At 36.8% G+C, this 16,902-nt stretch overlaps 1 protein-coding gene across 1 annotated transcript in view; it reads left to right on the top strand.

Moving 5' to 3' along the window:
* The window catches only part of hand2 (heart and neural crest derivatives expressed 2), a 6,166-nt gene extending 1,937 nt beyond the window's left edge, over positions 1–4,229 (top strand). The window contains exon 2 of the mRNA XM_058640049.1: positions 3,753–4,229. Within this exon, the coding sequence (XP_058496032.1) occupies positions 3,753–3,914 (162 nt within the window). The 3' untranslated portion in view covers positions 3,915–4,229. The remainder of the gene's footprint in view (positions 1–3,752) is intronic.
* The last annotated feature ends 12,673 nt before the right edge of the window (positions 4,230–16,902 follow it).

The following is a 16,902-nucleotide window of genomic DNA, read 5'->3' as shown; positions in this document are numbered from 1 at the left end:
AATTCAATCCTCGTAAAGATTTATGTTGAAAACACGTTTATTTAAATGATTGTATATTTTATAAAAATTTAAATTATAATAAAATTCAGTTTTATCAAATACATGTGTTTTATAATTCTTAAACTATAATTTCAAATAAATAATAATATAAACTATTATAAATTCAGCCGTTTTTTGCTTTTTTGCTTAGTAAAAAAAATTGCCGCCACATTTAAATTATTTTATTATCTACGTCATTCTTTTCTACGTCATATATATATTCTGTGAATATTTTCTAAAAAACGCGACACAATAAAGTCACGTGAGAAGGAACTTTTTTTTCCTGACCGACGATAAAAACCGGAAGTAGCTGCAAGAACGTGACCCTGATAATAACTCATTTAATAATTCATATTTTATTTCTCTTTAAATCACAGCTTGTGCTACACACACACACACACACACACAGAGTCAGTTTGTCCAAAGTAAACAACATTACACACTCACACACACACACTCACTCTCTCTCTCTCTCTCACTCACACACACACACACACTCACACACACACACACACACACACACACACCACTCCAGTGGAGGAAACTCTTAAACTCTGTGAACTCAGTGAGTAGAAAGTAAACAGAGAAAGTCAATATATATTATAATAATAATAATGATAATGTTATTATATAATGATAATATAAAATATATATATATATTATTATATATAATGATAATATTATTCTATATAATAATAATAATGTTATTATATATAATCATGATAATAATAATGATAATATTATTCTATATAATAATAATGTTTTTATATATAATGATAATAATAATGATAATGTTATTCTATATAATGATAATAATAATGATAATGTTATTATATATAATGATAATATTATTCTATATAATAATAATAATGTTATTATATATAACGATAATAATAATGATAATGTTATTATATATAATGATAATGTTATTATATATAATGATATTGTCATTATAGATCAAGATGCTGCAGCTCATATATTCATACATATGAGCTGCTTTTATAGAAAAGTGAAGCAGTCACATGAATCACTAATCATCCATAACTAAACTATTTAAATTGTTTTTTGTTAATACGATAATAATCCTCATCATCATCATCATCATCGTCATCATCATCACAGCTGCAGCAGCTCCACACTGATCTAATGCAAGAGTAGAGGCAGTGGTCATGAAACTGGTTGCTATGGCAACTGTGTTGGTCCTATATACAATCTATATGCAGCTGCAGATCAACATGAATCTATATGTTCAATATTTGAGAGTTTATCTTGTGATTAATGCTGTTTTCACACAGGAGTCAGATCACACTGCTCAGGCAGCTTTATTTACATCTGACACATGTATATATACACATCTCATGTGTATATATACATGTACATATATCATGTATATATACATGTACATGATATACATGTGTCCTCTTTACTCTACACAAGAATAGAACTGAACTGTAAGACCACGCTCGTCTCTTTATCTGCTGCTGTTTGTGACGCACATGTATCTGCTGGTTCATGGCTGTTTATACATATGTCTCTATGTGTATATATACACACATATATATATATATATATTTATACATATATACATACACATATATATACAGTACATATATACATACATATACATATATACATATATCAATTGACTTTACACGTTTACATAAAGGAATAAAAAGTGTAATTCTTTAAATTAAAAAAACAGATTTATTTCAGGAAGTTTGTAATGTTTTCAAAATGGAGAATTGTTTACTTTTCTTTGTTTTATTTACTTTATTACTCTGGATTATTTCAGTCTGGATTGTGGATTTATTTAGATTACAGTGGAATAATAATCCACTGACTAGGCTACAATATCTATCCACAATTATTTATTTCACCTACATTTAATGTCATTTTATTGGAATTGAATTGTTGTTTTTCTAGGATAGGATAATCCAATAATCCAATTGTCTCAGATTAAACAGGCACTCGTTGTCATTTATTGGATTAGAGTGAGGTTGATGTAGAGATTGTAGAATAATCTGTGGGAAATCATTTTTAGTGGCAGATTTACTGAAGGGAAAACTCTGATTTTACTAATTCATATCATTTCTACACAAACAGGAGGGGATTTATTTAGTTTAGATTGAGATAATCTGTGGATCCAGGTTGTGACAGAAGACGCTGCTGGAGTTTGATTTGAATTTATATCAAAAGTAATTCAAAAAAATATAAATGAACACAATAACATTTGAAAGTGTTATTTTTTACATACAGTGCTGTTTTAAATGTCGTAAATGATTCATTTCAGTGAAACTGTTTCAGAAAAGAAAAGAATCCTTGAGGACATTCATTCTGAGATGTTACAGCAGAGTTTAGAAAACATGAAATAACAAGAAATATCAACTTCAAAATCATGTGAAATCAACATTGTCAGTGACGCTCACTTCATAATGAGTGTGACTGCTAACTAACTGCTAACTAGTAATTTAACTAGTTCCTCACACACGTGCTGTAACAATAATATGTTTTACACGAGTTTTAAGGTGAATTTTTCTGCATCGAAACACAATTGTGTTTTATTTTTTAAATTAATGACGTCATCAGTAATCCGCGTGTTTAGTGAGATGATCGTTCAAACAAAGGCTGCACGTGAACGTTTTTATCTTTGTTCACGCGCTTTATTTATTGATATTTTCAAATATTTTGAGCGTGATTTTTTTCTCGTGTCAAACGAAAGCAGCTGCGTCAGCACTGATGATTTATTCTTCTTCACGTTTTTCTCATATTTGAAACATGTTGCATTAATACGGTCAAACATTTGTCAACACTTTATTTTGATTAAACTATATTTTTAATACAAGTCACAAAATAATCCTAAAAAAACGTGATTATCACGCGCTGAGCCGCAGATTAACGGTTATATTCTGTTGAATTTGATATTTTAAATCTGCAAAAATAATCCTGAAAAAAGTGGGTCAGATTTTTTATGCAACAAACAGCTGTTTGAGATCAACAAACATCAACAACAACAAATCAAAATTATCAAATTATCAGATTGATGTCAGATGACCACAGTGGGACACCACAGTCACGCGCCAGTGAATAGTGACGTAGATTATCACAGTCAAACTGTTTCTTCTTCTTCTTCTTTTACATGATTCATCGCGCGCACGCATTTGTTCGCGTGCTGTTTTCGCATGTACTTATTTTATTATTATTATGATTCTGATTCTGATTATTATTTTAAATATGTAATAGTATTTTCTTTGGAGAAAAAAAACAACTTCCTTGTTGTAACCTATAAACAAACATAATTATTATTTATTGACGGAATGCAATAAAAAGCAACAATAACATAATCTTATAATAAACAATGGTAATAATGTTTGACGTAAGATCATATATAAACAGAATTATAATTATGGTTATTATAATTATTAGGGGATTATTAGTTAGATTTAGTTCTTGCTTCATGAACATCGAAGAAAATCTAAATTTAACTGACGGGCGCGCGCGCACACACACACAGACAATTTTACTCGTTTTTATTCATTGTTTAATTAACACATCTTTAAATAAACGTACGTTTATTCGTTATTGTTTTTTATTTTTTATTTTTACCAGAAATGTGTCACAAAAACGTGTTTTTTTTATTAAATGATGAACTGAGAATTTAGATGTTTGTGTTTCAACATGCGTGATAATAAATGTGTGTGTGTGTGTGTGTGCAGGTGGATGTGCCCAAGACGACGACGTCATCATCGTCATCTTCATCGTTGTCATCATCAACGTCAACGTCAATGTCGTCATCGACGTCGTTACCGGGAGACAAGAAGAGTAAAGGACGGACAGGATGGCCTCAGCACGTGTGGGCTCTGGAACTCAAACAGTAGCTGAGTCTGAACACAAGGCAAGGAGGCAAGGAAGGAAGCAAGGAGGCAAGGAGGCAAGGAAGAAAAGAAAAGAAAAGAAAAAGAAGGGGAAACTCTCTGTGTTCGGAGGTTTGACTCTAAACTCTTGTTTACCTCGACACAAACAAACAAACACAGGATTTCTGTTGAATATTCTAATCATTTCAATAGAAAAAAAGCAACATTTTAAAGGGATAGTTCAGGGTTTTTTCATGTGTTTGGAGAGGAACACGCGGCAAATGAGCAGAGGCAGAAAAACAAAAACAGACTAAAGCCAAAAGCCAAAGAGAATATACATATACATATATGTACATATACATGTATATATGTACATATACATGTATATATGTATGTATATATGTACATATATGTACATATACATATATACATATATGTACTTATATGTATGTACATATACATATATACATATATGTACATATATGTATGTACATATACATATATATGTATGTATATATATACACATATATGTATATATATATGTATATGTACATATACATATATGTACATATATATGTACATATGTACATATATATTAAAATACACTCACAGCCACTTTATTAGGTACACAAGACTGGCAGTAAAGTCTTCATCTGTGATTAATTCCAGTTCATTTCAAACCTTTGACCTTTGACCTCACACAGAACCTCTAGTCACTGGTATCATTTCTCTTCATTTTGGATCATTCTTAATAAAAGTGAGTTAAACAAGTGTCCCTAATAAAGTGGCTTAAAAATGTCAAAACTGAGCTTCGGTGTTTAGGCTTAACTTAGTCAATATAAAAATATTCTTCTAATATTAGTCACTAATGTTTTTATTTACGCGCCGCGTAAAGGAGTCAGAGAATATGGTAAACTTATAGAATCTTAAAAATACAGAGAAGTGTAAGAATACTATTGATGTGTTATTCTTTTTTCCCCTCTGCTCTTCGTCTTTTTTTTTTCTTTTTTTTTTTTTATATTTTTTGCTCTTCATCTTTAATATGAATTAATGCCTGTTTGATTTTCTGGTTCTGGTTCTGGTTCTGGTTCTCACTCGTCTCTCCCTCTCCAAACACCTCGTAAAAATAAAACAACCCTGCTCCAAAAATCATGATCCGTTTTATTGTCACTTCCACAAAAACAGATGGAGGAAAAAACAAAAGATGGGAACTCCACATTTAAAAAAACAAACAGACACAGACGGCAATTAAATATAAAAACAAAGCAAAATCTCAACAGACAACAATGGAACACGGTTTTTAAAGTGGGTTTGAAGATTTCTGGGGGATTTGCCTGAACTGTCCCTTTAAAACTCCTCCTTTCACAATCACTCACCACGTGTGTGATGTCAGTGGAAGGCTACACTAACCTGTGACCTCTGACCCTAAAAGACCTGATGCATGTCTGTGCAGCGTTGAGATACACACACACACACACACACACACACACACACATAGGGGGCGCTGCTGTGCTCTGTAATCAACTTAATGAATATATTTATGTGCAATGTGGCCAAAAGGACCAAAAAAAAAAACAGCCCTTTTTTCATTTTTTTGAAACTTCCTGATGACATCATCAGTCGTTATACAGTGTGTGTGTGTGTGTGAACCTCTCTCTCTCTCTCTCTCTCTCTGTTCTTGTGTAACGTTGAACTGTGTAAATGTTGTGATGTCGACGGTGATGATGAAGTGTCCGTGTTGTTGTTGTTGTTGTTGTTGTCGGTGGTGTAGACGGCTTTTAACGTGGGATGTAAAGAGTGTTATACTGTATATTAAATAAACCACCACCTGGTCACATGGTGCTTACTTTCAGGTTGGTCACATGGTGCACACGTAAGTGTGGAAAACAAAACAAAAAAAACAAGGGTTAACACTTTATCATTAAAAACTATAATTAAGATTATGCAATGTTTTTGTCTTTCACGATGGTCAGCGGTGACGATTGCTCTGATGCTGTGTTCACACCGTGTTCACACCGCATCCACACCGTGTTCACACAGCATCAGTGGCGATTGCTCTGACACCGCATTCACACCGCGTTCACACCGTGTTCACACCCCATCCACACCGCATCCACACCGTGTGAACACAGCATCAGTGGCGATTGCTCTGATGCTGTGTTCACACCGTGTTCACACCGCATTCATACCACATCCACACCACGTTCACACAGCATCAGTGGTGATTGCTCTGATGCTGTGTTCACACCGTGTTCACACCGCATCCACACCGTGTTCACACAGCATCAGTGGCGATTGCTCTGACACCGCATTCACACCGCGTTCACACCGTGTTCACACCGTGTTCACACCGCATCCACACCGTGTTCACACAGCATCAGTGGCGATTGCTCTGATGCTGTGTTCACACCGTGTTCACACCGTGTTCACACCGCATTCATACCACATCCACACCACGTTCACACAGCATCAGTGGTGATTGCTCTGATGCTGTGTTCACACCGTGTTCACACCGCATCCACACCGTGTGAACACAGCATCAGTGGCGATTGCTCTGATGCTGTGTTCACACCGTGTTCACCGCACATCCACACTGCATTCGGGGCTCGGCTGAACACCATCAGAAAACCTTAATCCATGTTTTCGGTACATTGTGTATATTTAAATGACAGATTAGGCCTTTAACGACACACTATATCTTTATTATTGTCTCTGGGATTAAAGTGGAGTCTGTAAATAGTGATCATGTCAAATCAGTGTGTTTATACGCAGGTAAATATTTAACAGACGGACATTTAAAGCGACGTTAGTGTGATCTGCTGCTTAAACCACTGTATATACATAATGTACTTCTATAACTACTGTATATAACTGAATTTTCTGTGTATACACACACATGAATGCGTCTGGCATGTGTTCACATCGTGAGATTACATTAACATGTTTAACAGCGAGACTAAGAAAGAAAAAATCCAGAATAATTCCAATCATTTCTTATATTTTTTAGGTTGTGTAATGTAGTGTGTGTGTGTGTGTGTGTGTGTGCTCTGTCTTTACGATGGCTGCCATGTGATTCTGTTTATTTTACAAACAAGCAGCTCCGATTTCTCAGACATAATCATATTTCTGTGACAAACTGTCGTGCGGTGCCGTGACGTGGCACAGTTGGCATCCGTCGGCAGCACATGTGCACCTCATCACAGGCGTTTACATGTCACATGAAAAGTCACGTTGGTCCAGTTCGTTTATGAAGAACATGCAGAGGAAATGTCGTGTTTTACAGTGTATTTAAACTCACTCACTAACAGAACTGTTTTCCAGATTTATTTTGTAGTAAACATTCACCGCAGTCTTAGTCAAACTACCAGCTGTGAAGTTAGTCTTAAATGAGGATTTCCTATTATTTATTTAACATTTATTTAACCAGGTAACCAGGTTCTCTTTTACGAGGGACGACCTGACCAAGGGTTCAGCAACAACCGCCATAAAAAACACAACAAAGTTCAAAACGGCAAATTACAAGCAGTAAATTAAAATAGACAATAGTTTGGGAAAATGACAAAGTGCAGTCGTTGAATTCGCAGCAATGAATAAAAATACGGATGTGAAGCGACGTGATAACGAAAAACTAAAGTTTAAGCTAAGGAACAGACTAAAGTTAGCCTAACGTTCACCTGTAAGGTAAGCTAGCATGAGGGTGGCTATGTGCCAAAACCCTGCTTTACAACTTAAGTTAGCTATAAAAATACCTGTGAGCTAGGCTAGTATTAAGATGGAAGAGAACCGTCCCCTGCTTCGAACAGAATACAGCTAATGTTAGCCAAATTATCACCTGTGAGGTCAGCTAGCATTAAGACGGACAGGAGGGTGGCTCAGTGGTTAAGACCAGTACCCTGTGTGCGCAAGACATCATGGTCGCAATGGTCGCAAGTTCAACTCCACCCCTGGCTGATTGTACTCAATTCCATTGTAAGTCGCTTTGGATAAAAGCGTCTGCTAAATGACATGTAATGTAACATAAACTGCCTCCATATTTGATAATCTTATTATTATTATCAATAAATGATGATGATGAACAATAATCATAATAATAATAATAATAATAACAACAACAACAACAACAACAACAACAACAACAACAATAATAATAATAGTAATAATAATAATCATAATAATAATAATAAGAAGAAGAATAACAATAATAATAATTTGGCTAATAAGTTAGCCAAACTCACCTATAAAGTGGGCTAGCATTCTTTGATCATTAAACTAACATGTGAGCTAAGATAGCATTAAGATGGACGCGAACCCTTTCTTTGAGGATTAAAAACAAAAGATTAACTTAAAGAATATATTATGGCCAAAGTTACCTGTGAGCTAAGCTAGCATGAGGAGAAATGTTGAAAGATGAAATGGATTTATTGACTCATTAACGTGGACGAGTACTCACTGCTTATATTAAAGGACACGATTTCCCTAAAATGTGAAGCGAGTCGTTGCATGACCACAAAAACAGCTGCGTGTTTGATGAAACATGAGCAAACTGCATCGACATGTTTCCCCACAGTAATCTGATGGAGCTGTCAGTCACGCGTCCACTGATCGGACCTTATCTGGCCGCCCGAGACAGACAGAACGAGCCCGAGAGGATTTTCTCCTCTCGCCTGAGTGTGTCCTCGGGTGAAGACAAGAGAGCAGATAATTAGTGAGAGCTGGCGTCAGAGAGAGAGAGATGACCCCACACTGACCGAGACACACACACTGTGCAGCCTAAACAAAGCCTTAACCATAACCACTTCATGTCTAACACTAACCTTACTAACCTAACCACAATCCAAATCCTAGACCTAAACTTAACCAGTTCTTCAGAAATGAGTTTCTAGGTTTTGGTCTCCATGAGAACTTTGTTATAAACGCTAAATATTTTTCTACTTACTCAAAAGTTTTAGCTACTAAATGTGCCACAGATCAGGGGTTCCCAATGCTTGGGTCGAGACCCTCCGATGGGTCACGGCAGATTTGAGTCCGGTCCCAAAATCAAATTTGCTTAATTTTCCCCAAACTTTGAGTTAAGATTTATGTGAAGATGTTTTAAATAACGTGGTTTAACACGATGTTCGGTGGAACAGATATGGCCGCACATTAGCTGCCACGTTAAGCACAAATTTGCTTTTGTCAAGATTAATACTGTGATTTGTGTCACGATAGTTTGTCATATTTAAAAAGTGGGTCCACATACAGAAGGTTTGGGAAAACTGCACACACACAATTATTATCATCATTATTGTTATTATTATTATTTTTATTAGTATTATTATCAACGATTAGAGGCCACAACAAAAAAAGTCTGGTCTGAAAAAGAGAGCGATCTGAGCTGACCACAAACAAGTCACAACCAGTCATGACATGTTGACTGGTTGTCATTGTTATTCAAGCCTCCCATTGGACGATTCCAGCTGTCAATCACAGCTTTTCCTCGAAATGGAAAGTGAAGGAAACAGGAAAAAATAAAAGATTCACTGATTCATCGACACAACACATCAGTCTGACGGAGCAAAGTGGATTTTCCTGCCACAGGAAGAGATAAAATCACGTCAACAAACACAGAGTAGAATATTTCTCCAGGTCGGACTTCTGTCAGCCGTGTTTACAGAGTGATGAAGATGAAGGCAGAAGAGTTTCCCACACAAGTGCAACATGCGTGTTGACGTTAAACGAGGCGATAAAACATCACAACGACAACTTTCCTTCTGTGATATTTTCAAACTTTTTGAAGTACGTGTACGCTGTAACTATTCCTATCCTAGTTAAAAAAGACCACTTTCTTAAACCTGAAAACAGCACCATAAAAAACCAAATAAGAATAAGGTGAATTCAGGAGGGGGCGTCAACTGAAAAGAAAGTCCAACTGTTTGGTAGAAAAACAGTAGGCGTGGCTGATGGAAGCTTAAAGTTATATCACAATATAGTGAATTTCACAATAAAAACATATTTATGATGTAAACTTTGTTTAACTGGATCCAGAAGAAGAACTTTCTGAATCTGTATAGAACTGTACCGGCTTATAGCTGTAACCATGTGACACAAACATGACAACATTCATCCTGAAACACACTAAACACACAGGAGGATTCTTCAAATCTGACGGAGACTCTGTAATCCTGAGAAAAGCCGACTAGACGATGCAGTCAGGACTCGGGAGGACCACACACACACACACACACACACACACACACTGGGCCATTCAGCAAACCATTTCAGGGAGGAGATTCCAGGAATTTGGGAAACTCTCACAGAAACTCGCGTGATTTCACGTGACTTCAGAATATAGACAGATACGGAGGCGTGGAAACACAAAAGACGGCATCAACTCGTCTTGTACAAGTTACGGTTCTGAACAAAACATCGACTCGCTCTCATTGGTTACTGCCGGTTCTGCCTCACGCCCCCCAATCGCCGTTCAGTCGTAAATATCAAATCTGTTTAATTCTAAAACTGATGACGTTAAAATCGCGTCTGATAATCCCTCAGACTACAGGATCCTTTGGCCAGATAATCTGCTCAAACCAGCCTAAAATCGGGAGGTTGTTGGGACCGAAGACCGGGACCGAAATCTGGCCAATTGTCCTCTAGTGTGGAGCGAGTGGAGAGAAAGAAGAAGAAGAAGAAGAAGAAATCTTTGACAGAACCAGACTCAAAGATGTGCAGCCACCTGCCAAGACAGGTTGGGGTGAAAGGACAAATGGGGCCGAGAAAGGACAAGAGGGAGGTGAGATAGAGACAGAAGACAGAGACCAGGAGCAGATACACAACAACTGGATCAACAGGACAGTTAGAGTCAGTGATGACACGTTTATACAACTATGATGTCATTTATTTATTTATTTAAAAATGATACTGATATCCACTTTTATTTATAGCATCAAAATAATGGTGATGATATGTATGAAAATATAACAATAATGAAACTGGACGTGGAACCTGCAACCTGCAACATGAGGACACAGCGAGACAGAGACAGAGAGAGACAGAGAGAGGGAGAGAGAGAGGGAAACAGAGAGAGAGACAGAGAGAGAGGGAGAGAGAGGGAAACAGAGAGAGAGAGGAAACATACTCCCACCATCAAACACTGTGGACAGGAAGTTGCCATCATAGAAAAACCCCACGCAGATGAAAACATTAGGTAATAAACTCATTATTACTTCATATTGAGCGGTGGGTCGCATGATTTTGTTGGGGGGGTGCACATGTGGTCCGTGGGCCGCGAGTTTGGTACCTCTGCTCTGCTTTCAATAAAAACATCAAAAATGCCAATGACTACATTTACAACAAGCACAGACACCCACACACACTTATCTTCCTTCACGTCTCCCCTCTGTCTGTCTGTCTGTGTGTGTCTGTCTGTCTGTCTGTCTGTCTGTCTGCCTCTAAGTGCAGTTGACTGGTGAACATGATCGATGACTACAGCTGCAATAGAATTTTTCCCTGTGATAATACCAAAACATCTGGCAGCCATTATTTCAACCACACCACACTCCTCCCTCACTCCCTCTTCCTCCTCCTCCTCCTCCTCCTCCTCCCTCTTCCTCGCCCACTTTACAAACATTACGTGCTGCTGTGTTTCACCTTCACCAGGGGGTGCCAGTTCCACTTTGCCTTAGAAAATAAAAATATTGTTAAAACTACTTTTTCTTCTTCCTGCTTTTTTGGAAAAGACTGTACACTCACTGGCCACTTTATTAGGCACACCTGTCAAGCTTAAGCTTCTTTGATGCATTGATGCAAATATCACTGTCGATTTGCAGTTATAATAATATAACAGTTTACAAATATATGTATATATATATACATATAAATATATGTATATATATAGTATAACAACTACTGATACTACAAACATCCTATTACTTTCTATATTTTGAATATTGCACATTGACTATGCTATCAGACAGCCCTTGATTTAGGGACTATAATAATAATAATAATAATAATAAACTTTATTTGTAAAGCTCTTTTCATACAAGGTTTGCAGCTTCACAATAAAAGGAAATACAACAATAAAACACAACACAGGGTGGAATAAAAAGGAGCTATAGCTGAAGGCGAGAGTACAAAGATAAAGTTTAAGTGTGTGTTCCAAACATGGTGTTACAGTGGATAGCATTGTTGCCTCACCATAAGAAGGTCACTAGTGAGCTCGATTTTAGTCGGAATAACATGTTAACGTGACGTTTGGTAAACAGATTACTGTCATAGTCTGACTAAGACGAGCTCGATTTTAGTCGGACTAACGTGTTTACGTGACGTTTGGTAAACAGATTACTGTCATAGTCTGACTAAGACGAGCTCGATTTTAGTCGGACTAACGTGTTTACGTGACGTTTGGTAAACAGAATTACTGTCTTAGTCTGACTAAGACGAGCTCGATTTTAGTCAGACTAACGTGTTTACTTGACGTTTGGTAAACAGATTACTGTCATAGTCTGACTAAGACTAGCTCGATTTTAGTCAGACTAACGTGTTTACATGACGTTTGGTAAACAGAATTACTGTCTTAGTCTGACTAAGAGTAGCTCTATTTTAGTCGGACTAACGTGTTTACATGACGTTTGGTAAACAGAATTACTGTCTTAGTCTGACTAAGACAAGCTCGATTTTAGTCAGACTAACGTGTTTATGTGACATTGGTGTTCATCAGCCAGAAAAAGTCCTAAGGAGGTAATGAATACAAGTACACACACACACACAGATTGGGTCTTCCATCAAAAGACTATGACAAAAAGTGATTTTTTTCTTCCTCTAATCAGCCTTTCGCCATGAAAAGGAAGTATTGGATTCATTAGTGACCAAACCAAAGACAGCAACTCCATTGTTCTTTTTTTTTTAAATAGATTGTTTCAGGGGGGAAAGAGAAAAAAAGAAAGAACAAGGGAGGGAAAAAAGGATCTGGAGAATTTATAGCTACTTGCCATATGGAGCCTTCTTTCAATTAAGCCTGTGGAGAGCAATCAACAGCGCAGCATGTCTTCATGTCTCAGGACACAACACGGGTCACACTGTGTTCTCAGCTCGCTGCCAAACGCCATGAAAATGAAAGAACCGAGCCCTAAACACTTTTAAAGTCTCAACTCTTCATTATTTTTCACTATGTCCTCGGTTTATTGAGCGTTTATTGATATGCCGGTGATGTACATGCACACGATATGTCTGGCTTTTTTTTCTTTTTTTTTGCAGGTATCTCAGGCAAATTATAAATCAAAGTGTGTGGTGTAAGAGGGAAAAGGTCCTGTTACAATTGCAGTATGAATGAAAAACTGAGATTCACCCTTCTGGTGCCACACTGTGTCAAAAGATATGAACTTAAGCCTCTTTCACACTGAAATTAGTGGGTAAATCAATAAAAATCAACAAACAAAATCACACAATAAAAAAAAGAAAAATACAATTTAACATTAAATATCCGTTTATCTTCAGTTATTTGGATTTATTTTGTAATTGAAGATTTTTTTGTGTTTAATTTGTTCAGCACTAGGGCCCCACAAAGGCTTGGGCCGGCACTGGTCATGGACATACTATAAATATCAAGTCTTAACAAGTCTTACGTCTCAATAACAAGTCTTACGTCTCGATTTCTCTTTAAATTAATTATATTTATCTTTGTTTTTCTGTATGAAAGTGTAACTAAATGTCTTCTTAAGGCTAACTCCATCCAATGTCTGATTTTTTTCTTCTTTTTAAATGCCAAAAAAGTGGGCTGAGAGCTGATTGAGGAAGAGGAGGAGGAGGGATGGATAAAAGGGGAGGAGTCTGGCATATCTGGAGTCTGACACTGATTGGACAAGAGGCTGATGAAAGCTTGTACCCGTGACACAAGCGTGGACTGAGAAAGCCGGTGACAACATTTGAACGCAGTAGCTGGTGTTGGGCCACAGAGGGCAGGAGAGACAGTAGAATTATACACCAGTTTACATCCAAACAAAAGTGGTTTAGGAGTTCAGTTAAACTTAAATGAGATCAATTTCTTGGAAAAAATAGATCTCTGCTTTTTTTTCTTGCTTTTTTTAATCAATAAGATACGTTTTGAGAGCTCAACTGGAAGCAAATGTTCAGTTTAATCCAATTGAACTCAGCTTTGGGTTTATTGTCTTCATTTGAGTCAGTGGGAACTACATATGGTTCCAGGAGAAAACTTAAGCATAAATTAATTTACACCACTTCAGAGACAAACACCCCCCTTTTCACCCTGGATTACTTACTATCACATACTATTATTGCATGAACTACGAGTCAAATTAAACCATAGATATTAAATAAAACCATCTTCTTCTCTTCCTTTGGGCTGCTCCCTTCAGGGGTCGCCACAGCGAATCAACCTCCTCCATCTCACCCTGTTCTCTGTATCCCCATCTCTCACGCCAACTAACTTCATGTCCTCTTTCACTACATCCATAAACCTTCTCTTTGGTCTTCCTCTAGACCTCCTGCCTGGCAGTTCCAACCCCAGCATCCTTCTACCAATATACTCACTATCCCTCCTCTGTACATGACCAAACCATCTCATTCTGGCCTCTCTGACCTTATCTCCAAAACATCTAACATGTGCTGTTCCTCTGATTGACTCATTCCTGATCCTATCCATCTTCGTCACTCCCAAAGAGAACCTCAACATCTTCATCTCTGCTATATTTTATACTAAATAAAAAGAGAAGGAACTGTATTTTTATTTTGGAATTAACTGAAATATCATTACTGCAACATCCTGATGAAGTATGATTTTATGCTTATATCGCTCATATCACTTGATCGGGCCCCTGCTGACACCTATTAAACCCCAATCATTATTACTACAATTATGAAGTATGTTTTAGAGGGTAACACTTTTTAGGGATTAGGGAACACATATTCAACCATTAACTAGGTGCTTACTAACATGCATATGAGTTTTTACAACTTAATCAGGAAAAATCTTAATTCATGTGTAATACGGGTAGAATAAGGTTATGTAGAATAATCAGATTATGTGTTCCCTAATCTAAAGAGTTACCTTTTAGAGTAATCATTGCCAAAGACAGGGCAGGAATCTTTATTTTTATTTTTATTTGTTTATGTTCCTTAAGATTTATTAAGTAACTTTCATAAAATGACATTTCACAAACATAGATATCTTAAAAATGTCTGGTCTACCCTTTCAAAACCACATTAGTTTTGTCAAAAATGGCAGTAAAACTATATTTAGCTCAAATTTGCTCTTGTCGTGGTTTATATTGTATACAAATGTGGTTGTGACCTAGTCTTTAAAAAAAAAGAGGTTCCACATACAAAAAAGAAGTTTGGGAAACAGAATTAGGTGTGTCTCTGTAAGTCGGCTGTAAAGATATTTGGCCAACACTCACACACTCACAGTCCCCGCTGCTTTTACAGCGCTGCATTTGAACCTTAAAAAAAAGTCTTAGGCCTTTGAAGTCCTGAGTACGTCAAATGTCCCCACTATGTTGGTGTTAATTCAAAAATACGTCCTCACAGTTATTGGCGGACATGCACGCGCACACACACACACCCATACACAGTGGTGGTCCAGACCACCGGGCTGACCAGTCCACTGCTGGTTTTGATCAACAGGTCTGGGAACAAACATAAAACCTGGGAGGAGGTGATCACGCCGACATATGTGAGGCCATAACACTGTCACACACAGACACACACACACACACGGACAATAATGGAGACTGGGTTTAATGTTTTCACTCGTGTCTGATCGTCTGTGTGTGTGTGTGTGTGTGTGTGACATGAACTAATAGTCTGACTGACAGAGGCAGCGACAGTGGAAGAAGTTGAGGTTAATGTGGTACAAACACATCCACGACTAAAACTTCATCTGGGACAAACTGTAGCACATTATGTTTACATCGTAGCAAGAGTCAGACCCCGCCTCCACCCCCCAATCACAAAAACTGCCTCGCTGTGAGTCACAGACACGAGGCGACAGAGGGACCAGAAAAGAGACGAGACAAAACTGTCGGGAAACAGTTGCATGTTAAAAGTCTGATTCTAGTCCGACTAAGACAATCATTTGGTTTTCTTAATGTCATGTAAACACTTTAGTCCGACTAAAATCAAGCTAATCATAGTCAGACTCAGACAATCATTTTAATGTCATGTATACCCTTTAGTCAGACTTAAATCCAGCTAGTATTAGTCCGACTAAGACAATTATTTGGTGTTCTTAATGTCATGTAAAGTAAGAAGTACGAGGGTAATTCATTACATTTAAGAAAAGCAAAACAAGGCAAGAAAAAAACAGTATAGGAAACAAGAAAAGTGATTTAATAAAAAAGTTAATTAAATATTTCAATTAAGATGAACAAGGAAAAAAAGGAAGAGAAATGACAGACAACCTGAAGAAATAGGAAAGCTAAATTAACTTCATATTAGTTTCCTAAGTACAAACACACTGGAACACAGATGTGGATTTAATTTGACTACATAAGTTATTTTAGCTGTTTTCACTGTAAAAAAAAAAAACTTAAGTTAATGAAACTACTTAATTACTACAGCATTAAAATGTGAAAAGTTTTCACTGCAACAAACAATAATAATGATCATAACAAAAATAATAATACGTCTCTTTCCATCTGTAAATGAAAGGAACATGAAAGTTTGGTATTGAAGACTAAAGTCAAAGCATTCCTGTAGCACCACCCTGTGGCAGAACAGTGTCAACACCTGCATCCCGTCTCTGTACATTCATGTTTCTGGTTTCCACACATCTTTAAGGTGTTTTTTTTTAAGGGTTTAGACCTGGTTTTAGGGTTAGAATTTGGTTTAGGTCAAGTATTTACCTGGGATGTTTAAGGTTACGATTACTCCTTCAATCAATTGCACTATTTTCTTGTACATCTGTACATTTTGTTGAATTCTTTTTTTGTGTTAAAACAATTTCCCCTCGGGATGAATAAAGTACTTCTATTGTATTCTATTCAATGTTTATAAAGAAGACAACACCAACAGCATC

The sequence above is a fragment of the Solea solea genome, chromosome 10, assembly GCF_958295425.1.
Source record: "Solea solea chromosome 10, fSolSol10.1, whole genome shotgun sequence".
Taxonomy (NCBI): Eukaryota; Metazoa; Chordata; class Actinopteri; order Pleuronectiformes; family Soleidae; genus Solea; species Solea solea.
The sequence above is the reverse complement of the archived record's forward strand: the minus strand, read 5'-3'. Positions and strand labels throughout refer to the sequence as shown.